Raw genomic sequence first — 27979 nt, 5'->3', positions numbered from 1 at the left:
TAGCTTAAAAATAAAGTAGATTCTTTGGTGCATGGTAGCTGAAGCCTCCAGTGGCCGGTTGGGCCAGCTAGGTTGTCCAGGGCTCCGGTCGTGTCCGGGTTCCGTCCACTCTGTGCTCTCCCTGGTTGGCTTCACCCCAGGTCTGGCTTCCCTTGCAGCCGTTCCAACTTCACATTCAGAATCACACAGACTAAGGGGCTTCTCTCCCCTTGATCATCCATCTGAAGTCTCGGGCTTTGCTTTGACTGGGTCACGTTAGGTCACAAATCCAGTACAGGCTATCCCTGTGGGCCCAGTGCCAGAGATGGGGGTCAGTCCCTCCTGGAGTCATTCCTGGGCATCTATGATGAGGGAGGGTAAAATCATGTCACCTCAGTGTTCAGTTGCACTTGTCCCCACAGGAGAGGCTGCCAGGACAAATCCGTATGAAACTGTTCTGATTAAACTAAAGCCATTGCCTGGATTTGCCAAGGATGCTGGGACCTGTCTGAACAAACCTATAGGAAAAGCAAGACAGGGAACCCCGGACAGCAGCCCCTCAGAGTCTCCCAAAGGGCTCACGGTCACAGACATCTCAGCTAAAATTCACTGAGTGCAGACTGTGCTCCCTGGGTGAGGGGCTCCACATGTTGGCCCATTTCATCCTCCCAACCACGGTGGGGGGCTGGGCTGTGTGGTTAGAATGGGAGCTGGGGTTGGGGAGCACAGGGTGCCTCTAATGAAGAGCGTGACGGGAAAGGTGTCACTCAGCCACATCCTGTAGCACAGACTGAAGTTGGCCAGATGAGGAAAGGGTGGGAAAAGTGTTCTAGGAGAAAGAACCGCCTGGGCCAAAACCCTGAGGCCTCCTGAGCTCCATGGGGAGCAGGCACCCTTTCAGCTGCTGCCTCTTGCTCCGTGGCTGACTTTGGGTGACATGAATTCAAGGGAAAGGGGCCTGATGAGGCAAGAGGGAGCAGGGTCTCCTTTGGAGACCACCTGGCCCGGCACCCAAATTCAGGAGTCTGCAGCGGCCGCAGGCAGGCTGTGGTGGAACGCAGGGTCAAGAGGCGAGCATTGAAGAAACGCTGCTGCGCCAGGGCACACCCCTGTGCGGGGCAACCCGCACCCTGGTTTCATAAGTGAGGACACTGAGGACCAGGAGGGCGAGCCCCGCCGCCTTGGCCGCACCTGCCCAGCCCAGGCTCCCCTCGTTCCCACCGCGCTGCGGCTGGGGCCCCGCACCCTCTTTCCGAGCCTCAGTTTCCCCATCCAGAAAGTAGTGAGGGGCGGTCGCGGACGACTTCTGCGCGCTCGGGCGCCGCCGTGCCAGGGCGGTGCGGGTCCGGGGAAACGCGTGCCCCGAGGGGCGGGCGGGCCCTGCGCGCTGGCGCCCCCGCCCGGTCCCCGCCCCGGGCCCCCCGGAGGCCCCGCCCCCCGCCCACGAGGAAGTGGCCGCGGCGCCCGCGGGGCGAGAGCCGGCTCGGCGCGTCGACTGCCCAGAGTCCGCGGCCGCGGCGCCCCGAGGTGAGGGGCGCGGGCGGAGCGGGGGTGCTTCCGGGAGGCGGGGGTGCAGCGGGGGGCTGCTGGAGGCGACGTGTGTCGGGGGTGGGGGCCGCCTGGAGATGAGGGGGGCTGTCTGGAGGGGAAGGGGCGTGGGAGTGAGCGAGACGGGGGGGCCGCTCGGAGGTGGCGGGCAGCGGGGGCCGTCGGGAGATGCGGGGGTCTTGGGGTCCCCCAGGAGGGGAGGGGGCTGCCCTGAGGAGAGGGGGCGCGGGGGTGCGGGCGGCGGGGCGCCGCCTCGGGACCGGGACACGCAGGGGTCCCGCGCACCCGGCGCCCTCGGGGCGGTCCCGGCCCGCCGCCCTCGGCCCGCGCGCCCTCCTCCTGCCCTGACCCCCTCCCCTGGCCTCGCGTCACCCCGACCCTCCCCGCTGGCCGCCTCCCCCGCTATTTCGGGCCGGGAGGGCCCCGCGCCCAGCCACTTCCCCTGCATCCTCCAGCCTTCCGGGTTGCTGCAACCGGGAAATGAGCTGGCGGCCCCCCCCCGCCCCCTCTCCCCGTTCCCGCCACCCGGTCCCCAGCCGACCCCCAGCCCGTGGAGCCGGGTCCCAGCGCGTCCCGCCGGCGGGGCCGGGAGTCCGGGGGTCCCTTCTGAGCTCTGGGTCCCGACCGCAGCGGATCGGGGCGGCCCCTCCCTTCCCGCCCCGGGGCCAGAGGCGAGGCAGCCCGGCGCAGGGGCAGGGTCGGGGCCGGGCGGGGTCCGGGGGGCTATAATAATGACGATTAACACGCCCCCGGGAGCCGACGCGCCCCTCAGGCCCTTCCGGGCTGTCCCCGGGCCCCTCCTGCCCCGCAGGCGGTGAGCCAGGGGCCAGGCCCACCCTTTGAGGTCTCCCGGGGGACCACGGTCTGGGTGCCTGCTCCCTCCTTCTCTGGCGATGACCTTGGCAAGCGCCTCACCTAGCTCTGGGCCTCACCTTTCCTTATCTGGAAAATGGGCGACTTCCAGTGGGAGGGGATGATGTGTGCAAAAGGCTTAGCCGTGGGCCAGGCACATACAAAGTAAATGTGTGTGCAATTACTGTTGCCATTTGGTAAGGCCTGTGAGCATTTAGTCCAAGCGTCTGCCCATGGGATTTGGGGTTAGAGTTCCAGCTGTGCCGTTTAGGACCTGTGTGACCTTGAGCAAATCTTTGCTTTTGCCTGAGCCTTTGTTTCCTCCTGTACAAAATGAAGGTTTTTGTTTTGTTTTTTAAAAGCACTTCTTAGGCTTGTGGAGGGTGGAGGTGATAAAAGAACACATGTGGAAGTCTTGGGTAAACTCTGAAGTCCTTGACAAAAGCCAGCAAAGTTAGTTTACTAGTTTGCTAGTTGAGATGCTAATTAGTTAAGTAGCATCTCAACATGTCAGTCTCACAATTTACTTTTTGTATATTTGTAGTCATCTGGATTTTTCCACCCTGTCCCCATTATAAACAGCATTGTTATGAACGTGACTGCTTTAAAAAATAATAATAATAATCTTAGTGGCTGTTTTCTTTGTTTCAAAATGGATTTAGGCAGCCAGAGTGTGTTCACAATTTTTAAGTTACCATTAATGTGATTCTGCTCTGTTTGTATTACCCAGTTGTTGAGTTGAATGTTATCATGCTGTGTTTCAGAAAGACTGAACCAATTAGCAACAAATGAGAATCTCTCCACAGCCTTGCCAGCATTGAGTTTTATGTGTTTTAAAAAAATTTTTTTTGTCTTGTTTTTGGCCATTGGCCATTACTTTGCCCGGTTTATAGGGCTTCAGGTTCAGAATTGGGGAGGAAGGTTGGCTGGTCTGGGGTGGCCGGGCCTCCTGCCCACAACAGGAAGTCACACAAAACGGCTTGCTGGCAGCTTGCTCGGCAGCAGGGTGGGGGCTTCCCTGAGAGCCAGCTCCTGGCAGCTCCTGCTTGGTTTAGCCTCTGGACTCAGAAAAACCTGGCAAAGCCAGGCCAGAAAAAGGACCTGGAGCCTGTGCCTGCTCCACCCCCAGCCTCTCCTGGATAAAGATGTGGGGAAGCACTGGTCAAGGGCACTCAGCCAGTATGGAGACAGGTAGAAACCGAACCCAATGCAGTAAGGAAGGGCAGCACCAGGGCCTGAGAACCCTCCCAGCTGTAGAGCTGGAGGCTTTGCCCAGCTTGCTTTGGAGGGGACCCACATTCTCTTCACTCTGAAGCCACAGAGAGGACCCTCCAAGATTATAGGTTTCCAAGATCTTGACTCCTATCAGGAAAAAAATTTGAACACATACTCCCCGATAAATATTATGAATTGCATACATGTGCTCCTGAACAAATACAGCATGTTCCCTACAGAACACCCCCAAGACAGATGTGAAGAAAAGGATGTGATTTATTCATTCCAGCACATTCAGTAAATATTTATCAAGTACCAGACACTCTAATTGGTGCTGAGAATGTATCAGTGAGCAAAACAGGTAAATATCCCTGTGCTTGTGGGGATATTTTCAACAATATAATTTTTTTAAAGGACTTTAATAAAAATTTTTCCATACCCCGGGGCATATTCTTGGGCACCCCCTGAATTGAAACTGCACCCCACTTTGGAGACCATGGATCCAGATAATCAAAACCCCTTCCAGTGACCCTGCAGGGAATTCAGAAGGATATTGACTATTACGGGGATCAACCTCAGGCCTCCTGCTCCACCTCCCACCCCCAAAACCATCTACCACTCTAGACATCCCTACTTCAGCCCTGGTGACCCCATTCCATTCGTGCTGAGCACCCACTGTGTGCTGGACATGGGAGAAGAGCTACTGGGTGTACAGAGAACGCCTAGCTCCAGGCTAGTGGGAGCCAGCTTGGAGCCACCTGCCTGCCCAGGGGAGCCTGTAAGGGACTTGCCCTGCAGTCTCCCAGCCCCTCTGATTTTGGGGTGACGGGGGCAGGCACAGAGCAGTAAGCTCCTAGCCCCAAGGCCATCCCCAGACACCAACCTCTTTTCCTCAACAGTCAAGTGGGCCCATGGTGCTGGCTTGGAGAGCTGCAATGACCATGGGGTGGGTGTCCTGGAGGCCACGGCCTCAGCCCGCCTTGGTCCCCAACAGGAAACATTCCCGGGAAGTTATGCTCATCTGCACGCTTGGGCAAAGCAGCCCCAGTTCCTCATGATCGTCATTTTCCTCATGATGCTTTCTGCAGCAGAGTGGCCGGCGGGAACCCACCTGTACCCCAAACCCTGCTTTTCCTGTGAATGATTCAGTCAAAAGTCCCGAGGCAGGGTGGAGGGAATAGAAGGCTCCTTTTTCTCAGGTCTGACTATGTGGAACAATCTGATAATCCTCAAGCCAGGAGGCTGGATCCCTGGCCACTCCTGGCCCTGCCTGGGCTGCTCCCCTCTGCACTCCTTTCCCCGCTTCTGCTTTGTAAGCTGTGGGGGTTGGCAATCATCACTGAGGCCCTACTTTGCAGAAGTTGCATGAAAAAGGGGAAATGAGTCTTCTCTCCCCACCCTTGCACCTCTCTCCCCTGCCCCCTTTAAGGTGTTGTTTCACTGGGCTTGGAAGTCTTGTTTGAATTCACACTAAAGTGTGATTGACTGATAGGTGTGAGTCTGAGCCTCCCTCCCCTGCCTGTCACACTGTGCATGGCCATCCTTACCAGTCCCTCTCTCTCCTGCCTGAGAACCTCTGGGGCCTGGGCAGTGGTGGTCAGGGCTTTCTGGTCCTCTCAGCTGTCGTGACCCAGTGGCATATGTGAGGAGGCTGTCCTTGCAGAGAACTTGCCTCTGCATCTTCACGGGCCACACAGCTCTTACGCCTCCGTGTCCAGCCACTCAAGACTCTGTGAGGGGCAGAGACATGCTGGGACACATGGCGAGTCCGTGACAGTTAGTGCTGGGAAGTTGGGTTCTGCTGACCAGCCAGGGCCCCAGGTTTCTTCCTTCTGGGCCACCTGGGTCCTAGGGCGCTGGGGGTAGTTGGCCTCAGCTGGAGTCCAGGGGCCCCCAGAGCCCGCCGAGTTTGGAAGTGGGCTTCTGGCCTTAGCCCTGCCCCATGGGTGACCTTGGAAATGGGAACGGGGCCGATTAGCAGTTCAGCCTGACACTTCCCGGTGTCTGCCAGGAGGCAGCTGTGACCCCCACAGCAGCTCAGCGGGGAGCCGGCGCTGGCCCAGCCCCAGGGCACGGGAAGCTCCTGGAATTCCTGCTGGGCTGAGGTGCTGAGGAAGTGCTTCCGGGGCCCTTGCCTAACCCAGAAAGGCCTTATAAGGAGAGATTGGCTCCGGGAGGCCCCGTTGTGAGCAGTGTGCTCGCGTGTGCATGGCTGGACACGTGCGCGTGTGTGTGGCCTGAGCGTGGGCCACGTATGTATTTGCTGCCTCTTTCTCAGCCAGTGCTGTCTGGGGACCCAGGCGTGCCTTGTTCTAGGCGGTGGGGAAACAGATGTGTGGGGGCAGGGGGCTGGCCTGTCCAGCCCTGGGACCCTTCCAGAACTTCCTGGTATAAATCAAACCAGGTGATTTGCATCTGCGGTAGCTGTAGTTGCAAATTGGGTGGTCAGGGAAGGCTTTTGAGCAAAGACTTGAAGGACAGCGGTGAGGAAGGGAGCTGCGTGGGTACCTGGGGGAGGAGCCTTGCTGGTTGGTGCCAAACCCAAGGCAGGCGCAGGCCCGTGTGTCAGGCTGGGGACCCAGACTCCTGCCCAGATCCACCGCACAAAGCCGGGAATGACAGCTGCTGTTCCTGGATACCCACTGAGGGCCCAGCGCAGCCCGCCGTCCTGTTTAGTTCTCTCAGTGACCTGGGATGGAGGTGGGGGGAGGCAGGATTCCTGCCCCCATTTTGCAGATGGGGAAACTGAGGCTCAGAGACGGCCAAGGCCGTGCCCGGGGTCACATGGCTGGCTGCCAGGACTACTGGGCCACTCGGAAGCCTGGAGCTAGAGGCCGTGTTGGGGAGGTGGGGAGAGAAATGACATTTGCGCTGGGTCTTGGTAGGTGAGGGGGACTTTGCTGAGCGGGAGCAGGGGAGGACACTCAGGGGGTAGGAACAGTGTGCAAAGGCCTAGATGGGTGAAACAGGGGCAGACTTGGCCTTGGAGGAGAGTCAGGCTGGGAGAGGACACGGTGATCCGGGTGGAGGGTCCCGGCCTGGCTGGCTCCGCACGCAGAGTCGTGGGGACTGCAGCCCGGCCTAAAACCCCTTGCATAGCCAGGGAGGAAGGGGTAAACTGAGGTGGAGCGAGCTGGGGGGGCTGGCCAGGGTGCCCCCAAGGGGCTGAAATGAGCAGGGCTGGGTGGGGATGGGTGAGGGTGGGGGTGGCTGCCCAGGGCCTGTGGGTTGTTGGGGTGTCCCTTGGTGTCCCCCATCCCTTCTCAGCCTGCAGCCCCTCTGCAGCTCGGGCAGGCGTGGGAGGCTGCGCTTGGGTGCCAGGGGGTGCGGGGCCCTGGCTGGAGGTGGGAGGCTGTGCTCAGTCTTGGGGGCCGTGCGTGGCTGCAGCCTTCCTCCTCCAGGCTCCCCCACACCCAGCCACCCCAGGGACTCCCTGAAGACACTCCCCCCCACCGCCAGGCTGGGCCTCTCCCCACAGGCCCCTGCACACTGGTCACCTCCCCTCCCCTCCTCCATAGTCTCAGCAGAGGGGGGGTGAGCAAGGAAATTGGGGTTCAGGGCGTGGAGGGGCCAGCTTGCTGCATACTGTCAGGGTCATTTCATTTCATCCTGACTTTCTTGATGAGGGGGAGGTGATGAGGGATGTGCATGTCTGGTTTGGGGCCCGCCACACCCCACTCTCAGTAATATCTTTGCCTGCAGCAACCTCACCCAATACCGGGAGCCCCAGGACATCCTGTGAGAGCAGTTAGGAGGAGGGAAACTGAGGCCCCAGCAGCACCAGGCTGGAAGCTTGGGGGGCTTCTTGGTCAGGGCCCCGGGGTGGGCTGGGGCTGGTCTCCGGGTGAGCCGGGTCGGACGTGGAGTCTCTCCCCCTCTCTTGGGTGCAGGAGTGAGCGAGCATGGCCTACCACAGCTTCCTGGTGGAGCCCATCAGCTGCCACGCCTGGAACAAGGACCGCACACGTGAGCGTCTGTGGCCGGCCCGATGTGGGGGCCGGGGTGGGTGGGAGGCAGGCTCGGACCTCCTGGCAGCCAGCGGCCCCATGGGAGGTGCTCACTGGGTGTTTGTGGAGGGACTGAATGAACACCCCTGGGAGGAGCGGCTGTCTGAGCTGCGGCAGCACCAGGGGGAGGAGGCATCGCTTGTGCGGGAGCAACACACGGGGGCCAGAGTGGCATGTGCAAAGGCCCTGCGTCAGTGCCGGGATTCCAGGTGGCCCCAATGCTGGGCTGGCTTGTGGGGTCTCCCAGGCTGGGGGGGGTTGGGGGTGGCAGGAGATGAAGAGGTAAACATGCAAGGCTGGGTAGGAAAAAACATCGCAGGGGAAGGGTTAGGGAGATGTGCTATTTCAGAGAAGGTGCCTGGGAAAGAGAGACCCAAAGAAGGCGAGGGAGAGGCTGCCCACGGGCCCTGTGGGCAGTGCAGAGGCCCTGAGACGGGGCGCGCCTGGTATGGTCAGGAACAGCAGCGGGAGAGCAGGGGCCGGAGCTGGGGGAGCAGAGAGGAGGGAGGAGGTGCAGAGTGGGGTGGGAGTCGGGCAGGGGGCCACCTGGGCAGCATTCCTCTTCCTACTCCCCACCCCCTCCTGTCTCCCCGCAGAGATCGCCATCTGCCCCAACAACCATGAGGTGCACATCTACGAGAAGAGCGGGGCCAAGTGGGCCAAGGTGCATGAGCTCAAGGAGCACAACGGGCAGGTGACAGGTGGGTCTGGCTGCCTGGACGGAGGCAGGGGGGCCAGGGCAGGGTTGGCCGGGGCCACCCACCCACTCACCGGATTCGGTAGGGGAGTTTGGACTGCAAGTTGCACAACCATGATCCAAACCGGCTTAAAGAATAAAGAGAATATGTTGGTTTGTGTTACCGAAAAATTCAGGTGTGTGGCCTTCAGGAGAGGCTTGATCCAGCAGCCCAGAATTACCAAGAACTCAGTTCTTTTCTGTCTCTTGGTTCTGACTTCCAGCATGTTTGGTGATTGGTTCGGAGAGCTTCGACACCCCTAGTAAGCTATAGTAGCACCCCTAAAATTACCCCCAATATACATCAGATCTAAGTAAAATGTGTGCTTGCTGTGCAGATGCAGCTCCCACCCAGACTGTGGCCTCTTGGTGCCTCCACGTAGAGCTGCCACTGTCTGGGTGACTGCAGCTAGTGCCTGCCCCTACCCCCCACAGGCATCGACTGGGCCCCTGAGAGCAACCGCATCGTGACCTGTGGCACAGACCGCAATGCCTACGTGTGGACCCTGAAGGGCCATGTGTGGAAGCCCACGCTCGTCATCCTGCGGATCAACCGGGCCGCCCGCTGCGTGCGCTGGGCCCCCCAAGAGAACAAGTTCGCCGTGGGCAGCGGCTCCCGTGTCATCTCCATCTGCTATTTCGAGCAGGAGAATGACTGGTGGGTGCCTGGGAGGGGCCCAGGGCTGGCCGAGCCCAGGACCACAGACCAGGGTGGGAAGCTACTGGATGGGGTGTCAGGATCCCTGCTCCCATGACCTGGGCACATCTGTCCTCTCTGGGCCTCGTAGGTGTCCCCAGGTACACCCACAGTCCTGTCTCAGTCATCACAAGGACCCAGCCCCTCCAGGGCCACCTCTGTGGTGCACAGCCCTGTGGGCTCGGGCCCGTTGTCCCCACTTTTCAGATGAGCAAAGTGAGGCCTGATGTGCAGTCACCAGCCTAAGGCCCCCAGCCCGTCAGACACCAGGGCTCCACTCACAAGCTTCCAGGGCATTGTCATCTCCCTGGTCTCCCCGAGGGCAGAGGCCAGACAGGAGTGCAGGCTGGAGTCTGAGAGTCCCGAGTTCAGTCCCAGCATGGCCGCTTAGCAGCCACGTGACTATGGGGGTGACTTCCCCTGGTCCAGCCTGCCCCAAGGCTTGCATGAAGTGTAAAGGGCATCACATCCCCAGCCTGAACCAGGCCCTGGTGGGCCTGTGGGCTGGAGTGCCAGGCCCCTCCGTCCTGGGCTTCGGGCAGTGTGCAGGGCCCAGTGGGAGCCTGGAATCCCTGGGGCGCTGCCACCCATGGGTGCTACTGCTGTCTCCCTCTCCCCTGCCCGGCCGACTGCCGTCTCCAGGTGGGTGTGCAAGCACATCAAGAAGCCCATTCGCTCCACCGTCCTCAGCCTGGACTGGCACCCCAACAACGTGCTCCTGGCCGCTGGCTCCTGTGACTTCAAGTGTCGGTGAGGCAGGGCAGCCATGGCGGGGTGGGGATGGGGGCGCGGCCCTGACGTCAGCACGCCAGGCCAGCTGGGATTAGAGGGTGGAGGGAGAGCCCTGTCCTGGGAGCCCCAGGCCTTCCAGACCACTCAGCTACCAGCGAGGTGACTGGAGCCCCAGTCGAGCACCCTGTGAGGTTTTGCTGTGTGAAGGCTCCTCATCGTGTGTCAGGAATCCCTCCTCTACACCTTCTGTTTCCTGGCTCTGTTTGAAAGGATATGAATAAATGTGCTTTTTCATACTAAGGTGTGAATGACTGACAAGCTGTGACAGACCCTGCCTCATTATTTTTAAAGCCTGGAATGTAGAGTCTCCAGTTGCCATGAGCTGATATTCACGATTGGGCTTAAAACCCCTGAGTATCCCTCAGCCACTGTTTTAGTTTTCTGGCTACTAAGACAAATACCATATAATGGCTAGCACAATGGAAATTTATTAGCTCATGGTTTTGAGGCTAAAAGTCCAAAACCCAAGCACCAGTAAGTTGATACTTTTTCCCTGAAGGCTGTGGCGTTTTGGGGCTGACTGCCGGCCATCCTTGGTCCCCAGCCTTTCTGTCACAGGAGAATGCACACGGCGGCGTCTTCTCCTTTCTCTTCTGGGTTCTGTTGACGTCCAGTTTCTGGCTGCTCCCTGTGGCTTCTCTCTCTGTGGCCTTCCCTATAAGGCCTCCAATAACAAGACTAAGACCCATCCTGAGTCAACTGGGCCACACCTTAACTGAAGCAACCTCATCAAAAGGACCTGTTTACGGGGTTCACACCCACAGGAATGGGTTAAGATTAAGCACGTGTTTTCCTGGGGTTCATGGTTCCAAGCCACCACAGCTGCCAAACCCAAGGCCTCAGGCTCCCAGCTCCAGACAGATGCCCCACCCCATCCCAGGGTCTCTGAGTCCCCAGCTGGGAAAGGGGCTACAGCAGGCACCTGGTCCCAGAGCAGATGTCCTCTGGTCGTCTCTTGGGGCTCTGTTGGTGGGTGGGAGTGGGTGTGTTGGCCCCTCATCTGCCAATCAAGTGGCCCCCGCTGGCTATGGGAGAGGAGACAAGGGTGAATGTGGGTGAGCGGTGCCAGGGCTGGCAGGGGTGGGGGCAGGAGGGAGAAGGGGCACTGCGTGGCAGCTGTGGAGTGCAGTGATGGCACGATGTGTCTGGGACAACCCCTGGGGCCACATCAGCCATGGATGGTGCACTCTCTGGTGAGGTCCCCAAGGTTCTGGGAGTTCCCAGGACTCTGAGCTGGGAGACCTCGTAACCCAACCCCATGCCACAAAGGGGACATGGAGGCACCCGTTTGTCCAAGCACCCATGGAGCTCCTAGACCAGCTCCAACTGCCAGTGAGGGAGAGGGAGCCCCTCCCAGACCCCCAGTCACCCCTTTTTTGGCCTCTTCTGGCAGGATCTTCTCAGCCTACATCAAGGAAGTGGAGGAACGGCCGGCACCCACACCATGGGGCTCCAAGATGCCCTTTGGGGAGCTGCTGTTCGAGTCCAGCAGTAGCTGCGGCTGGGTGCACGGGGTCTGCTTCTCTGCCAGTGGGAGCCGTGTGGCCTGGGTCAGCCACGACAGCACCCTGTGCCTGGCCGACGCGGAGAAGAAGATGGCGTGAGTAGATGGCTCCTGGGGAGGGGGTGGGGGCACCCGGGGCACAGAATGGGGGAGGGGGAGAGCGTGGCTGACATCTCTCTCCTGCTCAGCGTCGCCACCCTGGCCTCTGAAACACTTCCGCTGCTGGCCCTCACCTTCATCACGGAGAACAGTCTGGTGGCAGCGGTAAGGACAAGGCGGGGAGGGGAGGTGGCCGGTTGGAGCAGATCTGCCAGCCCAGCAGCCATGCAACGCCCCATCTGTCCCTCCTACCCTCCTTCTTTTGCTTCTACCCTCCCTCCCTCCATCCATCCATCCTTGTATCTATACTGGTCAGGACAGGTTGGGTTATGCTGCAGTAACAACCACAACAAAAACAACCCAATCTCAGTGGCTTAACACATGATGTGCCCGGCGTGGGTGCTGTGATCTGGCTCTGCTCAGTGTAGGGGAGGCAGGGGAGCCTTGCCTCCCACGTGTTTCCCCACTGCCCTGCGGGAGGAAATGGGGAGTGGGCACTCACGCAGCAGATTGTTTTATTGGCCCCTGCAAGTGGCATGGCCACACCTAACTCAGAGAGGGTGGCGGTGGGCTGGGGGAGTGCAGTTCCACCCGGTGCCCAGAAAGGGGGACCGGGAAACATCTGGTGAGCGTCACCAGTGCCTCCTCTCCATTCCTCCCTCCGCGGGTGTCTGTCCAGCCACAATGGACAGACAATGACGTTCACCTGTCAGCCAGCAGGAGGGCGCAGGCGCGGGAGGCAGAGGTGGGCGAGGAGCGTGCAGCTGCGGGGTCCTTCCCAGAGCAGGGTGGGCGGGACACTGAGGTCGCCTGGTCCCCGGGGGGCCCCAGGCCAGCCTTGCTGGGGAAGCGGGCAGCCCGTAGATGCAGGCTGCGGTGTGCACCCCTCAGCATCCGGCCCCTGCTGGCCCCCCTGGGCGGGGGGCTCTCCCCCTCCGCCGCCGGGCTGTGTCCCCGAGCGCCATCGGCCTCCCGGGAGCGCCATCCAGCCCCTCGGCGCCGCATTTTCCGGCCGACCCCGTTTTCCCGCGCGGAAAGTGAGGGCAGCACCGACACTCTCGGGGCGCTCCCCTGACCCGCGCGTCCCACCGCAGGGCCACGACTGCTTCCCGGTGCTGTTCACCTACGACGGCGCGGCGGGGGCGCTGAGCTGCGGCGGGCGGCTGGACGTGCCCAAGCAGAGCTCGCAGCGCGGCCTCACGGCCCGCGAGCGCTTCCAGAACCTCGACAAGAAGGCGAGCTCCGAGGGCGGCCCCGCGGCGGGCGCGGGCCTGGACTCGCTGCACAAGAACAGCGTCAGGTGGGGGCGGGGCAGGGGCGGGGCCACCCCTGGGGGCGGGGCCTGGACTCGCTGCGCAAGAACAGCGTCAGGTGGGGGCGGGGCAGGGGCGGGGCCACCCCTGGGGGCGGGGCCTGGACTCGCTGCACAAGAACAGCGTCAGGTGGGGGCGGGGCAGGGGCGGGGCCTGGGCTCGCTGCACAAGAAAGCGTCAGGTGGGGGCGGGGCCTGGACTCGCTGCACAAGAACAGCGTCAGGTGGGGGCGGGGCCGGGGCGGGGCCACCCCTGGGGGCGGGGCCTGGACTCGCTGCGCAAGAACAGCGTCAGGTGGGGGCGGGGCCGGGGGGCCACCCCTGGGGGCGGGGCCACCGGTGGGGGCGGGGCCGGCCCAATTTCCCCAGTGGGGGCGGGGCCTGGAGGGAGGGAGGTGGGGGCCGGACCCGCAGCGCAAGATCCGCGTTGAATGAGCCCCGCCCGGGACCGGCGCGAAGGTGGGAGCAGGGGCGACCTCTAGGTTGCCCGGAAATAACGTCAGGTGGGGGCAGAGCAGCCGGCCTCGCTTGTATTTTGGGGGCGATGGCCAGGTGGGGCCCGCTGTGGCGGCGGGGCCTGCGGTTCTCGGTGGCGGAGATCAGCGGCTTCATGTCGGCGGGGTCCGGGCTGGGGCGGGTCTAGTGCTAGGACCCGGTGAAGCAGCCGCGGTGTTCGAGGGTGGGATGGTGGAAAGACCCTTCAAACCCCCAAATCTTGCCAGCCGGGATCCGTCCCACAGCGAATGAGAGGGAAAAGACAGGTGACAAGACTTTCTGTCTGAGCCCCTGGCCAATTCCTTCTTTTGGCCAAAGTTCAAGGCCTTTTGCACGAGCCATTGCGCTCCTCTGCCCCATCTCATGCCGTTTCCCGTCCCACCACACTGTCACCCTTGACATACGTGTCCTTCACGCTGCTGCCCAGGCCTTGGTGTGTGCTCTCACGTTTGCCTTGGCTTCCCTGGGCACCCCGGACAAGATTGCTAGATCCTAAAGACCCTCTCCAGGCTTAACGGGTGGCTGGCGGGGCACCCGCGTGGAGTCAGCTCCCCCAGCAGCCTGGGATCCCTGAAGCCCTCATGGTCTTTGCAGCCAGATTTCAGTGCTCAGTGGGGGAAAGGCCAAGTGCTTGCAGTTCTGCACCACGGGCATGGACGGCGGCATGGGCATCTGGGATGTGAAGGTGAGGCTTGCCCCACCCTGGGCTCCCCACCAGGCCCCAGGACTGTCCCCTTTCCCCTCTGTTCTCCTGGCAGCCCCTCTGGATCCTGGCCATCCATCCTGCAGGACAAAGACCCTGGGGAAGGAGTCCTGCTTGAATCAGGGGTCTGGGTTTGAGTCCTGACTTTGCTGTGGACTTGTGGCATGGCCTTGGGCAGCCCCTTCACATCAGGGCCTCAGCGCCCTCCCTGAACCCACTTCCACGTGGGGCTGGGATTCAAACCCAGGTCTGCCTGGCTCCGTCTCCTGCCAGGATGCAGCCAGGGTGGGTGTGGGCCAGGCCCCTGGGGCTGGGGGTGTCTGCAGAACAGCTGAGAAGCAGCCTGTCTGCTCTACCCGTCTCCTTCCAGAACTTGGAGTCAGCTTTGAAGGACCTCAAGATCAAGTGACCTGTGAGGAATGTGTCGCCCTCATCCTGGCTGCTGAGGGCATGGCGCAATGAGGGGGTCAGGAAGCTAAGAGTCGCTTTGCTGCATGTTTCTGGGGTGCCACAGTGGTCCCCCACAGTGGCTGCTTCCTCAGGAGTAGGGGTGAGGGTGGGGGTGGGGAGCTTATCTTACCTATTGAAGGAACAGTGCCTTTTTCTCAGAGAAATATTTTCATTTATTGTAAAAAAAAAAAAAAAAAAAAATATTGCCCAAAGCACTCTGCTGGTCATGAACTGCTTCAAACCATGGAGATAATAAAAATGCAATTATGACACGTTTCTTGGTGTTTGGAAGGAGAGGTGGGTTTTAGCAGGTGGCATAGGGAGCTTTTTTTGGTTTTTTTGCTAAATGCCAACAAAATCGCTCCTTAAACCAAAGGCTAAAACTCATTTCCTGAGAGGTCTCCCTTTCCCCCTAACTGCTCCTCTGCCGCTATCACATGGTGGTCAGCACTCGGTGTCCTTCCTGTCATTCATTCCGTGGTTAGATTCCAAGACAAAACTGGTTCTAGACTTTAATGGAAATTCCATTTTTTATTTCACCATCTGATGTTTGAAATTGGTTTCTGATAAATGCTCATTTTCTAGGAAGATTTTTTTTCCCCATTCCTATTTTACTCAGGATTTATTATTATTTTTTTTAAATGCCATGTTCTCTGGCTGTCTATTCATATAATCATGTTTTTTCTTTTATTAGTGTAGCTAATACTGAATCTGGTCAATCGCTTTCTTAGTGGGGCACCATCCTTACATTTGTGGAATAAAAAGGGATCCACAGATGCTTCGTTCCTCCATGTTCTGGGGCCTGACCTCAGGATGGCTTCCCCTGTAGACAAGACCCCAGGGATTCCTTTTTTATCACAAGACAAATTACAAGACCCTGGAGACAAAGTTGGGCTGCCAAGTTTTCACACTCCTCATTCTTTGCTACGTGCCATGCCAAGGCTGTCCTGGCAAGGGCAGGCCTTTGCAAAGTGTGGTTCTGGGCTGGGCCCCAGAGTCCTGGGCCTGAGCTGATGGGGCTGTGGCCTGGACTGAAGGGCAGGGTGGTGTCCACACCCCTTGTGTGGCTTTCCTCAGAGCTGAAAGTATGGGCTCAGGGCAGTTGCCAATCAGTGTCCCCCTATTCAAGACCCTGAGAAATAAGCTTTTAGGAAGTAGGAACTGTGACAGAAATGTTAAAAGCAAGCAGCCTTTCATTTGGCCTAACAGGGCCTCAAGCGGGAGCTTCGCAGATGCCATCTCTTCCCCCTTGTTTACAGACTCGTAGCCCATCCCCGAGAGGGACACCAGTCTTGGCTTCAGAACAGGCTCACAGTCATTTGCTTCCCATAACAAGGAAAAGACATTACACATCACTAAGGGTGGCTTGTGGGAAGCCCGGTCAGGACAGGAGGGACCCTGCCCTGTGCCACTCACCTGCCCGGCAGTGGCCAGCTCCGTGCTAAGCTCTGCTGGATGCTGAGGGGAGTCACTGCCCTCAAGAAGCTTGCTAGCAGTCTGGTGGAGAGGTGGGTGATGACAATCCAGTGTGACCAGAGAAGGCTAGGGAGGCCCAGGACAGGAGGGGTGGGGGCCCCTGGCAGGGAACGGCATGGAGGACTGTGGGCAAGAGTGGCATCTCTGTGGAGGTGCAGGACAGGAGGCTGGGGAGGTCCAAAGGGCCCAGCTCCTGGAGGCCGAGGGGCCCTTGGCATCCCGGGCAGCCACGGAGGCTCATAAGGTTGCTGCAGTTGTGCAAGGTGCTGCAGCCAGGCAGTGGGGTGGAGACAAGAAGAAATGCACAGGCCCTGGTGACCTCAGGATGCTGGGGACGAGGAGAGGGAGGAGCTGCAAGGGCAGCCTGCCATGGGGCTTGGGTGACGAGGGTGGATAGTGGGGGACACACTTAGAGGACTCCAAATACACAAGTCACCACGTCCCCACCTTGGGAAGGAAGCCTCATTATCTCCATTTTGGAGAGGCAACGCCAGAGGACGTTACTTCTCCGAAGTCCCTTAACCAGAAAGTGGCAGAGCCAGAACACAAACTTAGGTCTGACTCCCAAGCCCCAACAGGCATCCCAGACTTTGGCTGAACCCCAAAAGAAATGCTCGCAGCCCTCAGGAACTCTCTGGGCACAGCATCCAGGTATGCAAGTGGGGTGTGCCAGACCACGCCGCTAGGCCTGCAGATACCCAAGTCCTTGCCTCAACTCACCCCAAGGGAGACTGAGGCAAAGCCAATCCTGGGCACACAGGACTTCTGCCTCTCATGTGGACCATGGGCTTCACACAGTGCTACACCTCGTTGCTGCCTTGTGGCTTGTCCTGCTGTCTGGCAGCCTTGTGGAGCCAGCGACAAGGTGCTGTCGGTGAAACTTGCCAAAACCACCACCTCTGGCATCTTTCTCCATCTTATCAGAGCAGCTCATTTTCATGGCCACCGATGTGAACCTGGGCAGCTGCTGCACGACCCCAGGGAAGGGACATGTAAGGTCATTCCTGCTCCCCAGGCCAGATCGGAGGGGTTTTCCAGGGCAAGTGAGGGCTTGTGAGCAGTCAGAGGGGGCCGCAGATGCTGGCAGCTGTGGTCTCCTGGGGCTGCTGACCTCCAAGTGCGCTCAAGCCCAGGGTGGTGCAGCAGAGAACATGGAGTCGGGGGCTGGACTCCACCTCTGCCGCTGAATCACTGCCTGACCTTGGGCCAAACCTGCCTGCATGGCCCCCATCACTCATCTGCCGGCTCACAGAGGGTGAAACTGTCCATGCGGAGTGCGCCCCCTCATGGCGGGTGCAGGGGTTGACAGGGACTGTGGTGTCCTCTCCATTTTCAAGGATTAAAAACGAGGTGCTGCCTCCTGAGCCCCTGGCAGGCAGTGCTGGGTATCGGCTACTGGGATGTTTCCTCCCAGCACTGAAAGCACCTGTGTGAGGGAGGCCGGCTGCTTCTGGAAGGGGGCTGGCCCCGGTACCCTGCGGTGTGCCCAGCCAGGATGCCTGGGGTCCAGTCCCCGTCCCCTCTGGGTGCCACCTGACAGAAGGTCTGCCTGAGTGTGACACCTTGCCCTGCTGGCACAGGGGCCAAAAGACGGTCATGAGATAAGGATTACGATAATGTCAAGTTTAATCTGCCAAATATACAAGTTGGATTTGTGGAGCATGTTTTGCCTGGGTGCCACACGTAAACAGAGGTTTCTTGAAATGCTAGATGGGGAAGGTTAAAAATGGGCCCTGGCCCTGGCCAGGAGGGTGGGAAAGGGGCAGAAAGGGTGGAGACGAGGCCCCAGTCCGAGGAGACTGGTGGGGGCCAAACCTCGGCCCTCAGAGATGCGGAGTGTGGGCCCCGAGGCAGCCCGTCACGACTGAGCACACAGGCAACACAGGCTGGGGCTGCTTACAAGCTGGTCGGCAGCACCCCGGCACAAGCACCCACTAACGTGCAACCTACTGACAAATGCAAGTGCTCCTGGCCTCACCTCCCAGGCACCCCGGACAAGGGCTCTGAATTTTAAAAAACAGCAAAAACATTCAAATGGTTACATATGAAATGCTTTCCGGCATCTTTCTGTCTCAAAGATAGCAGCTGCCCCTCCCCCCCAGACCCCCCACCCTCCATTCCCCCAAACAATTTCTGTGCCAAGATGAAGACAAGGCCCCAGGCCGTGGGGCTCCTGGCCTGAGGGGCTGCTGCAGCGGCGCCAGGGCACGGGCGGGTGAGCCGGCAGGGGTCCCGGAGGCACGGCCCAGGGCCCGGCGTCTCCTCTCCCCCCGGCCGGGTGTTCACTTGTTCAGGGAGAGCGACTGCATTCGTTTTCCTGATAAAGTCGCATCGTCTTTTGCTGAGGAGTGGAAGGGAAGTTAGGAGGCATTAAGAGAAAACAGAACCTGCCCCCTCCACCCACACCTACACCCCAGAAGCACAGAACTGTAGGTCTGTGCGGCCTCAGAACACTGTGCACCTGGCTCAGCTGCAGGCGAGAGGGAGACCCAAGAAGGGCTCCCCAAGGGAGAGGATTTGTGCTGGGGCCACCAGGCCCAGAGAGGCCCAGGAGTTCCCAACCTGTGAGGGCTGCTGCCCCTCCATGGAGGCCTTACACATAGTCTACCGGACAAACAGACACGCTTCTTAGCCCACCTCCCAGGCAGATCCCATAATCCAAGCTCTCTCCATGGGGACTGAGGTCTAAGTCAGCCTCACACGAGGCAGGCCCTTCTCTGCTTGGGGGTGGTGAAGCAGACCTGCTGAGTGAGGAGTGAGAGAACCATGGGCTCCCCGGGGTGGGCAACCACAGCCCCAGTTTCCTGACCCAGGGAGGCAGCAGGTCAGTGGGATTTAAGGGCACCCATGTCCCCACAGGTAGAGAGGTGTCCCTAAGGCCAGGAAATGAATGTTCACAAGTCGACTGCTCCAATAAATCACGCCAACTGCCCACAGGCCACCTGGGCCTAGAGTAACCTCCCACCGTCTTCAGCCCACTTGGAGGGAAGGCAAGAGGGACACCTGGGCCAGACTTCACCTGAGTCTGCACTGTTGTTTCCAGCCCACGCCCACCTCAGCCTCTCAGGCCCCTTGGATGGCCAGTGGGGACTCAGGCAGTTCTCCTGGCCTCACCACTCACCAAAGACCTTGGTGGGACCTTCTCACCTCGAAGATCTACACCAGGTGCCCAGATTCAAGGCCTCACTGTGCTGCGGCTGGGGGCTCCCGGCAGGGACTATCCTGATACCGTGCACAGTGATCCGCTGAGGTTCACAGTCACACTGACTCTATGGGGCTGCTGGGCCCTCCTGCACCCCAGGAGGTGGTAGGCAGCAATGCCCACCTCCACAAGGGAGACAAAGAAGCCGAAGGAAGGTGTACACAGTGGCTGGACTCGACTGAGCAGTCTGGCCAGGCAGATGTCACTCCTCACACCCACCCGCATTTTACAGACAAGAACACTGAGGTTCAGATCCTGGTGGCCCAGAAGCTGTCAGTCAGAAACCCCAAACTGTGTGCCGCCCCCTGCAGCCCACAGCCTGAGTGAGCAGCCGGGCAGGCAGCTGTCCCTCCCACCAGTTGCTGTCCCTGCCACTTGTGGCCCAGTACTCACCTTTCCTCTCCTCTTCTTTCTTCCTGGCGGCCTCCTCCCGCTGTTTCCGGATGATTGCCAGCCGGGCAAGGTCAGCCTTGGCCTGCTCTGTCTTTCCAGCTAAATGCATCTTCATGTAACGCTCTTTTGCTTTCTGTTTCTCGATTTCTTCTCTGTTTGGATAAAACAGTGTCACAGGGAACATCTTCCCCACCATTGCTAGCCAAGCTGGATGTGGGAGTCAGAATAAAGGCCGAGTACTCGGGCCTAGGGCCAAAGTGGAGGAGGGCATCGGCTGAGGGAGGGGCTCTGGGTGCCCTTGCCAAACAAGCAGAAGGAACAGTCCCAGGCCATGTGCTGACATGCCGGGGGGGCCAGGGGGTTCAGGTGTGCACTGAGCTTCCCAGATGGTGGGCCTGGGACGGTGGCGGGGGGGGGGGGGTCGCACCGGTGACCTTCACAAAGTCTTAGCATCTGGGTGGACAATGGCTGCATAGAGCTGGAGGAGAGGGGGAGGCAGGCAATGGAGAGTTTCATGACTAGGAGGTGGCATCCACATGAGAAAGGGGGACCAAACACAAGTGATCTGATGTCCAGAGAAGATGACCAGGAGGAGGAAGGCACTAAGAAACTGTATTCTATAAGGAATGAAGAAAGGAGCAGCCCCAGTGATCCCAGGCCATGGGATGAGGGCCAAGAATAGGAACAGACACCCAATCTCTGGTCAACCTGAGACAGCCCATTCTCAGAGGAGCTCTGAGCTGCCAGGGGCTGCCTCCCAACGGGTGTGGGAATAAAAGCCGACTGCCACCGGGCAAACCACCAGACAGAGGAAGTGGTGAGGCTCATTACCCTTTTGAGGATCTTCCTTCCAAGCCTGAGATTTGGAACTGCTGTGGTACCCTTCAGGGTATGAGACAGGAGGGTCCAATCTGGACGGGGTCCCTGAAGAGCCCAGGGTTGGGGGAGAGGAGGGGCCCTGCCTGGCAGGAGTTGGGGGAGGACTCTGGCCTCACCGAGGCCTTGCCTTCACAGTACACAGGGCTGGGGAACAATGAGAAAGTTGGCACGTGGGTCTAGCTGGGGAGGAGGAGACCAAGGCCAGGAACAAGTCAGATGAAGAGATGTCCCACCTTGGGGGCTCTGGGTAACAACACCTGTCAGCCCAGAAGTTCCCACACTGTGAGGGAAGAGCCAGAGTCAACAGCTTCCGCACAGCCTTGGAGCTCCAAGCCCAGGAGGCCATGGAGGATGTGGAATGACGAGCAAGGCCCCCTCAGTGATGATTAAGTGCCAGGCACAGTGCTGGGCCATCACAGTTATCACCTCGGCAGCCCCAAAAGGCCACGGTGTCAGTGGGATCCCTTTTTAATTGGAGGACAGTGAAGCCCAAAAGGCAACGTCTTGTCCAAGTGGCACAGCTGCAAAGCAGCAGTCTAGGGTGTCGGGTTTCTGGGGAGTGGATCCTGAGAAGGAAGCCCCTGGAGGAGTCGAAGGAGTCCTTCTCCACCACACCCCTCAAGCCCGTGGGGTTTTCACAGACAGAGCCCTTGGCTGTCTTGGGCACCTGGGTCAACATGGTTGGGAAGTAGATTTAAGTCCCAGCAGTCCAGTCAGAAGAAAAGCCAGAGCAGCTTTCCCCAGCGCCCTCCAACCCCCTGTAAGGCCCTTGACGTCACCTGGTGACCATCAAAAGTCTGGGCACCTCTGATCGAGGACCGACCCAGTGGCAGGCACTTACCTCACAAGGCCTACAAGAAGGTAAGTGCAGCTCTCTTTTCACACGAGCCTTGAGAGGCTGGGGCAGAACAGCAACCTTCCTGCACTAAACCGGGCTGCCTTCAGCACCCCAACTCCCCCCATACCCTATGGCCATGATCTGAGGCATGTCAAGAGTGTGAGATTGGGCTGGGTAAGGGAAGCCTCCCTGGACTAGGGCTGCTCTGGAAGAGGGGCTTTAAGGCAACCCTCCATATCCCCGGGCCACTCAGTTACTCCAAGTGCAACATATTCATCTTCATCTTGTTCTACTGATGAAGAAATACTTGTTTTTGAAGCACCTACTGTCGGGAATGAGATGAAACAAACGAATACCACAGCTGAACACCACCACCCGGCAGACATTACCGTTCTCTCCGTGAAAGCTCCTTCGGCCCGTCCAGATCCAGCTGTGTGACCTTTTTGGTTGTCTGTGCTACCCGGTTGGGGTTCTCGATGTCGATGAGCCCTTCCACACCTTTGCGCTTTTGCTAGGATTGGGCAAGAAGCTGGCCGTTGGAGAAGTTTAGGTTCCACAGGGCCCCTGGAAGCTGGGCCCCCCAGCCCTGACCAGCCCCTCTGGATGGGGACAAACTCCTACTGCACCCCAAGCCGAAGGGCAGCTCGGCCAAGTCTCACAGTGGAGACAGCACCCAGAGTGTCTCCGCTAGGCTGGGAGGTGCAGGGCAAGTGAGTGCACTGAGTGAGATGAGAGCCCACCCTAGGCCATTCCCCAGCAGTTCCAGAGGCGACAGATGGAGGCTCAGGACTAAACAAATTGCCCAAGGTCAACCAGGAATTCCACGGCAGATGGGATGGGAATCCAAGTCCAATCCACAAGCCACCAGCCTAGAGCACTACTTCCCCACTCCCAAGCTCGGCCTCCCAAAGCAGTTTTCCATAGAATCCCAGGCTGGTTTTTCCTGCAGTGCTGGATTCCCCAGGATAGGGTGAGCCAAACATGTTTGTTCTCATGACCAATTCCAATTCCTACCCATCTCAGTTGATGGGAGGCAAATGGAACTTGGGAATGAGCCTTGAGGTTGTTCAGTCTATGGGTTTGGGAGTAGACCCCAGAACCTGGCGCCTGCACCTACACAGGTTCTTGATGTAGCAGGTCTAGTCACAGTTCCAGGCCCTGCCGATCCCAGCTTTCCCAGCTTTAAGTGACCTGATGGCTTCCAAACGCCAACCTGACCACCCTACAGAGCTCCAGATGCCCGTATCTAATCCAGCTACATTCTCACGCCTCCACTTGGATGCCTGATGGATGTCGCAGACATAGTAAGTCTAAAACAGAACTGAAGACCTACCCCTCACTACAATACTAGGCACCCCCTCGACTCCCCTCTTTCCCTCAAACCCCAGGCTCAGCCCTCAGAAAACCCCAACAGGCTTATCCCTAAAATCTGACTTGAATCCGTCCACCCTTCCCCACTGCCACTACCACCACCTTAGTGCAAGCCACCATTTCTGACTAGATGACTGCTGCCACCCCCTGGCTTCTACCACAACACCTACCATTCATTCTCAAAAATATCTTTTAAAAACAAAAAATCTTTTAAAAACATATTGGGTCACCTCTCTCTCCTGCTTCAAGGCCTCCAGGAGTTGACCACTACATGCTACACTAAAACCCAAATCCCTTCCATGGCCCTGAAGAAGCCAACCTCTCCTACTCCATGCGGAATCATTCTACTCCTCACCAACAGAGCCACCACCCACCAGCCCCTGCCTGTGCCTCACCCTTGCTGGTTCCCACCCCAGGCCCTCCACACTGGCTAATCTGGCTGCCTCCAGTGCTTGGCATACCGATTTTCAAGTGGCTGGCTCTGTCTGCTCTTTCAGATCTCAGGTTAAAAGCCACCTTCTCACCACAGCCCTCTTCCAAGTATCCTCCATCACAATCCATTTTACTTGCAATCTCATCACTACTTGAAATTATCCCTCTCATTTGTTTACTTCTTTATCGCCTATACCTCCCCACTAGAACGCAAACCCGGACCTCCTCTGCACCTGCCACTAGGCGTGTACTAAACAGGCCCTCAAGAGACATCTGCTGAATGAATGAGTCCAGGCTCCAGGCTCCTGCCGGACTCCATACCTGGTAGTCATCATCGTCCTCCTCACTTTCATCTGAGTCTAGAGATTTCTTCTCCTTTTTGGGGTCACCTGCAGCCCCATCTCCACCCTCTTCTTGCTCCTCTTCTTCCTGTTTCAGAAATGGATAACCTGCAGAATCAAAAATGCAAAACAAACCCCCAAGACTGTGACCCCCACCCCCACCCCAGGGCGTGGGCCTGGAGAAACGGAGCCCCTGGAAAGCCCGACAAGGGTCCTACTCTGCAACCCTGGGTCTGAGGTGGGGACCTGGTCAGAGGCAGCCCGCCCACAGTTCCATGGCCTGGAGGTCATTATCACAGTCCACCAAGCCCTTCACCCAGCCACGAACGGCCCTGCTCCCCTTCCCTGCCCAGGCACCTAGGACAGCCAGGGTAAGAAGCTCCCTTCCCAGAGGCAGCAGGACCCAGCCTTGGGGCTGACGACCAGAGGCCTGTTCCGCTCCCCTCCTGCTCCCCCATCTCTCATGTGCAGCTGTCAATGTGTACCCCTGGGCAGGGTGACTCCTCCTTCCTTTCCACTCACGGCCAGTGGCAGGCTGGCCACCCTGACCTATCCGCACAACAGCCCTGTTGTGCTGGTTTCCCAGGATGCAAAGCTGGCACGCTGTCCCCCTACCCCTCAAATTCCTCACAAAAACCTATGTCATTCTCCTGTCTTTGCCTCTGTTCAACTCTCCCTTCTCCCTCTCATTCCACCTCTACTGTCCCAAAGGTCTTGTTCAGCTGCCACCTCAAGGTCCTCTCCAGACCCCCCAGCTAGATGTCGCCTCTCCCTTCTCTGGGTTCCTAGGGCACTTCACAGCTGTGCCACTCATCTGGCCCTGACCATGCCACCCTGTGCCCTCACCCAAGCACGGATCTGATGGTGTGGTAGGGGGTGTGAACACCAACCAACCATGAGGGAAACAGGCTAGGTCTTCACAATGGGCTGGACAAAGTGCCATGGGAACAGCGGAGAGGACCTGGGCTGGTGGGGGAAGAGGGTAGCATCAGTAAAAGTCAGGAGGTGACACTGAGCAAGACCGTGAGGAACGGATAGAATTTTGCCTGTAGGAGGTGTGGAAAGGCAGGGCAATGTGCCATGCTGGAGCCTGGCAAGTAGTCCTGTGTGGCTGGAAGAGATGAGTGGGGGGGTGGGGGGGGTGCTGGGAGCCTGAGCCACAGTGGACTGAGCGTGAGCCCCCAGAAGGCAGGGACTGTGCTCCCTCTTCTGTGTTCTCAGCCAGAGCCCAGGACCAAGAAAGAACAGAGAGCTGCTAAGGTAACCTCTGCCAAGTGAATTCTTCCTAATTGATTCAATCACAGGGGGCCCCCTATACCCACAACTGGCGATGGCTGTTCGGGTACTCCAGCCTGCTTCCTGCTGCCCAGCTATTCCCCACCAAGGTACTGGCTTCTTCCTGAGGACAGGTGGCCCCTGCCTGGCCTCTCTGGGAGTCACAGAGGCACTGCCCTGACCTGGACAGGCACGTACTCACCCTGGCCTTCTGCTTTTCAGCCTGGAGCTGTGCATCAATCTCCTCGGGGCTTGTGTACTGCCTGGCCCGGCCTTTGTGGCCTCCCTTTCTCCCTGTACAAGGATCGGCAGTTTAGGAAGGTGAGAGGGGAGTGACATCCTTGACTGCCCGGACCCCCAGAGGGCTGTGTCCTGCTTGTGGTGCTGTTCTCACAGACACTGCAGACACCTCACCAAGCACCAACCAGCACCTGCCCCTTTCTACCCTCATGTGTTCAAAGGGACACGAGAGGCAACGTGCAGCCATCCTGATGCCCCTCCAAATTGTGTGCTGGATGCAGGTTCCCACTAACAAGACCTGAAGGGAGGACATGGAGAAGGGGGCAGCAGAGAGTGCCGGCTAATCCTCTGCTCTCTTAGAATCCAAACATAGGGGACTCAGTGACATTTACACCCCTAATATCATCACAGTGCTTTCTGTGTGCAACATTCTGTCACAGCTATGAGCTCATTTGATCCTCAGTACAAACCCATAGTGCAGGAGTTATAGCAGGTCCATTTTTATAGATGAAGAGACTTAAAAAGAGCACAAATTTTGCAGTCAAACCCCTGGGTTCAAATCTCAGCTCTACAGCATACTAGCTTTGTGACCTTGGGCAGATCACTAAACCTCTCCGAGTCTCTGTTTCCTTCTCTGTGTCCCTACCTCACAAGTATTTCATCAAAATGGCTTAGTTAACAGTGCCTGGGACTGGATACACACTACAAAATTATTTGCTGATTATTACTTTTCTTTTTAATATATCATTTGGTGGGAGAAAAAAAACCAACATTGGCCAATTTACTGCAGTTATCAGGGAATATAATAAAATACTTTATGTTCATCTAAGTGTATATAGTAGAAAGAGGGAACAGACGAAAAATAAACAAAACCTATAGGAGAAAACCTTCTTGTGCTTTGAGTAAGAAACATGCCTGGCAAACAAAGGTGAAAATAAACCTGACTATGGTCTAAGAGTTAAAAACATGACTAGCAATTAAGGTTTGCATAAGAGTATCAGTTTTACAGTCTGACTCTCTTGAGCTAAGACACTAGACTAACCTCTGCCAAGGCAATCAGTGAGTTTTAGAGCAGGGTGGTAGAGGCCTGAATTGCCCACTGAGGACTTCTCCTGAAGCCAAGGTCCACCTGATTTTCAGAGTTCCTCACCATGAGCAGAAAACCTATAATTAGCCTGAACTGCTCAGGGCTCCAGGGGGAGTAGCAGAGCTGCTGGCCTCCCCTGTCTTCCTAGACAGCAGCTGCAGAGCTGTAATTGCGCTGCTACAGACCACACCACCCATATTTAATGACTACCTGGGCTCCCAAGGGCCCCTCAGTCTATGATCATGAAAGTCCTATTGTGAAAGATCAAGCTTGCCATTAAAGGAAAACACCACCCTCTCTTACCTTCTTAATATTTCAGGTACCAGTAACAACTCAAAACTGGTTACTACGGTCTCTCATTGTACACACTTGCATACATGATACTGACCTTAACTAGCTCTACAGTAAATTTTATCAGAGGCTCTTCAAGCCTTTAAAAATGCTTGGCAGCATAATGGAGGCAAGAGTTGGTTCTTTGTTCTTGGGATATTTTAAACTCTTTTTAAATTAGTTTCAAAAAACATCTTCAGGTTTTCTTATGCTTTTCAAACTAACAAATGAGAAGAAATCTAAATCTTAAGCCTGCCCACAAAGCTTTCTACAGGCAAAAGATCAAGTCATTTAGCCATGAGTTCATATTTAAGATTTTCTGATTATAACCTCCATCCTTGGTGCCAAGTCCCCATTAAGTAGGCCTCTGGAGCCAGAATTCTAGAGCTGGAAGGGCTCAATGAGCACCTCTTTTTTACAAACAAGGAGACTGAAGAATACAGAGGAGACATGGGTTCTCCAGACAGAGTAAATCCATAGAGAGCTAGCTTTAAACAGTCTCAGGTCTTCCCGCTATCTCAGGAAGTAGAGTCAAGAAGTCATTTAGGTTTGAAAAAGCTCAGGTAGAATTTCCCGTGGGCTAAGTAAGCTTAAACCAACATGACACATGAGCTACCACTATTTACTGGGCGTCTGTTTCATGCCAGCAGCCAGCCATTTTAAGACCCCCACCCCCAACTCCCGGAGCTAAGAAATATCATTCCGGTGTTCCAGATGGGGAAAACAACTTGTTTAAGGCCACAGAATTAGGCAGTGACATAGCTGGGATTCAAACCTAGGTCAAGGGATTCTAAGGAGTCAAGGAGAGAGCCTGCAATGTACTGGGAAGGCATTTGTCCTTTACGTTCTTGGCCAAGGGAGAGCCTTACAAATAACAACAGTTAATGCTTACTGGGCACTAAACGAAGGCCACGCACTGTCCTGGGCACTCCACGTGGATCAGCCTTGCATCAGTGCTACTAAATAGGAATGACTATTAACCTCATTTGCCAACGAGAAAACTGAGACACAGGGAGGTTAAGCGACTGACTCAAAGGCACACATGGAGCCACCACCGGATAGGGGTCATAGCCAGGTCTGCTGGACCTAAGAGCATCATGTCAAGTTTCACTAGGCAAAGGCCGGAGCCCAAGAAGGCCCACGATGTACGCGCGCGGCAGGCAGGCCGGGCCACAGGCGCGAGACGCGGTGACTCAGACCCCCGCTAGCCTCGAGTGGGGAGAAAACTCCAAACCCCCAGGCCCGGAGAAGCGCGCCCTAGATCCGGCCTCCGGTGCCGGTGAGAACTCAGGGCCCCTGGGTCCCTTTAGATCCCCCCAGGGAACGGCTCTAAGCCATCACTGTCTTCAGTTTCCCCATGGAGACAATTGGGCGTCGAGGCCCAGGCCCGGCCCACAGCCGGCACGAAGATCCTCCCTCTGCGCCACTCTCTGAGACACCTGCAGGCTGCGGGGACAGAGGCAGCGGGACCGGGGTCGACCCTCGAGGCCCGTGGGCCACGCGCGCCCGCCCCTCACCTCCTTTAGGCATCGCGGCTCTGGCGGCTGCTGCGGCGGCGCCTCGAACTGACACCGGAACCGGAAATGCCTCGGGATAGACTCCTTCCTCCCGGCCCAGGTCTCTCCGCGCGCCGTCGCCGCCGCCGGGGCCGCCGCGAGGACCGGGGACCTCAGAGAGGCCGGCGCCCGAAGCCGGACTGTCCCGCGCGCCGCCTGAGTCCGGGCTC

General features: G+C 58.0%; 4 protein-coding genes across 6 annotated transcripts; 1 reads left to right on the top strand and 3 right to left on the bottom strand.

Annotated features, from left to right (window-relative positions):
• Positions 1 to 1042: 1042 nt before the first annotated feature.
• Positions 1043 to 1975, bottom strand: LOC119517177 (translation initiation factor IF-2-like). Its single transcript, XM_037813750.1, has one exon. The coding sequence runs from the start codon at positions 1973 to 1975 to the stop codon at positions 1043 to 1045; it is 933 nt and encodes a 310-aa protein (XP_037669678.1).
• ARPC1B (actin related protein 2/3 complex subunit 1B) lies at positions 1405 to 14614 on the top strand. Of its 2 annotated transcripts, none has more exons than XM_037814880.1 (10): positions 1405 to 1506; positions 7478 to 7560; positions 8198 to 8302; positions 8773 to 8995; positions 9677 to 9784; positions 11220 to 11426; positions 11519 to 11594; positions 12524 to 12729; positions 13831 to 13921; positions 14310 to 14614. In XM_037814880.1, exons 2-10 carry the CDS (start codon positions 7497 to 7499, stop codon positions 14346 to 14348), a joined length of 1119 nt encoding a protein of 372 aa, XP_037670808.1. In that variant the 5' UTR covers positions 1405 to 1506; positions 7478 to 7496; the 3' UTR covers positions 14349 to 14614. The 2 variants fall into 2 exon arrangements, with proteins under 2 accessions (XP_037670808.1, XP_037670809.1); XM_037814881.1 differs by having other exon boundaries at positions 1423 to 1506; positions 7485 to 7560.
• LOC119517846 lies at positions 10247 to 12723 on the bottom strand. Of its 2 annotated transcripts, none has more exons than XR_005213639.1 (2): positions 11196 to 11767; positions 10247 to 10851 (listed from the first exon to the last, which is right to left on the bottom strand). XR_005213639.1 is itself a non-coding variant. In XM_037814909.1 (2 exons), exons 1-2 carry the CDS (start codon positions 12432 to 12434, stop codon positions 10482 to 10484), a joined length of 669 nt encoding a protein of 222 aa, XP_037670837.1. In that variant the 5' UTR covers positions 12435 to 12723; the 3' UTR covers positions 10247 to 10481. The 2 variants fall into 2 exon arrangements, 1 of the variants encoding a protein (XP_037670837.1); XM_037814909.1 differs by lacking the exon at positions 11196 to 11767 and adding an exon at positions 12136 to 12723.
• Positions 14615 to 17976: 3362 nt separating the features above from the next.
• PDAP1 (PDGFA associated protein 1) lies at positions 17977 to 27912 on the bottom strand. The gene is made up of 6 exons (XM_037814911.1): positions 27771 to 27912; positions 24799 to 24890; positions 23302 to 23409; positions 21567 to 21688; positions 19461 to 19612; positions 17977 to 18206 (listed from the first exon to the last, which is right to left on the bottom strand). The coding sequence occupies exons 1-6, from the start codon at positions 27781 to 27783 to the stop codon at positions 18148 to 18150; spliced, it is 546 nt and encodes a 181-aa protein (XP_037670839.1). The 5' UTR covers positions 27784 to 27912; the 3' UTR covers positions 17977 to 18147.
• Between the last annotated feature and the right edge of the window lie 67 nt (positions 27913 to 27979).

This window comes from Choloepus didactylus, chromosome 21 (genome assembly GCF_015220235.1).
Source record: "Choloepus didactylus isolate mChoDid1 chromosome 21, mChoDid1.pri, whole genome shotgun sequence".
Taxonomy (NCBI): Eukaryota; Metazoa; Chordata; class Mammalia; order Pilosa; family Megalonychidae; genus Choloepus; species Choloepus didactylus.
The sequence above is the reverse complement of the archived record's forward strand: the minus strand, read 5'-3'. Positions and strand labels throughout refer to the sequence as shown.

Excerpts from the sequence above, each read along its gene's own strand:
- LOC119517846 (XM_037814909.1), bottom strand. The coding sequence starts at position 12,434 with ATGCGGCGCCGAGGGGCTGGATGGCGCTCCCGGGAGGCCGATGGCGCT. Across the intron at positions 10,852-12,135 it reads GCCCTCCTGCTGGCTGACAG|CCAGCGGGGGCCACTTGATT; the intron begins GTGAACGTCATT and ends CCTCTCCCATAG.
- ARPC1B (XM_037814880.1), top strand. The coding sequence starts at position 7,497 with ATGGCCTACCACAGCTTCCTGGTGGAGCCCATCAGCTGCCACGCCTGG. Across the intron at positions 8,996-9,676 it reads TTCGAGCAGGAGAATGACTG|GTGGGTGTGCAAGCACATCA; the intron begins GTGGGTGCCTGG and ends TGCCGTCTCCAG. Across the intron at positions 11,595-12,523 it reads AGAACAGTCTGGTGGCAGCG|GGCCACGACTGCTTCCCGGT; the intron begins GTAAGGACAAGG and ends GTCCCACCGCAG.
- PDAP1 (XM_037814911.1), bottom strand. Across the intron at positions 21,689-23,301 it reads AGGACGATGATGACTACCAG|CAAAAGCGCAAAGGTGTGGA; the intron begins GTATGGAGTCCG and ends GCCCAATCCTAG. Across the intron at positions 18,207-19,460 it reads GAAAGAAGAGGAGAGGAAAG|CAAAAGACGATGCGACTTTA; the intron begins GTGAGTACTGGG and ends TCCACTCCTCAG.
- LOC119517177 (XM_037813750.1), bottom strand. The coding sequence starts at position 1,975 with ATGCAGGGGAAGTGGCTGGGCGCGGGGCCCTCCCGGCCCGAAATAGCG.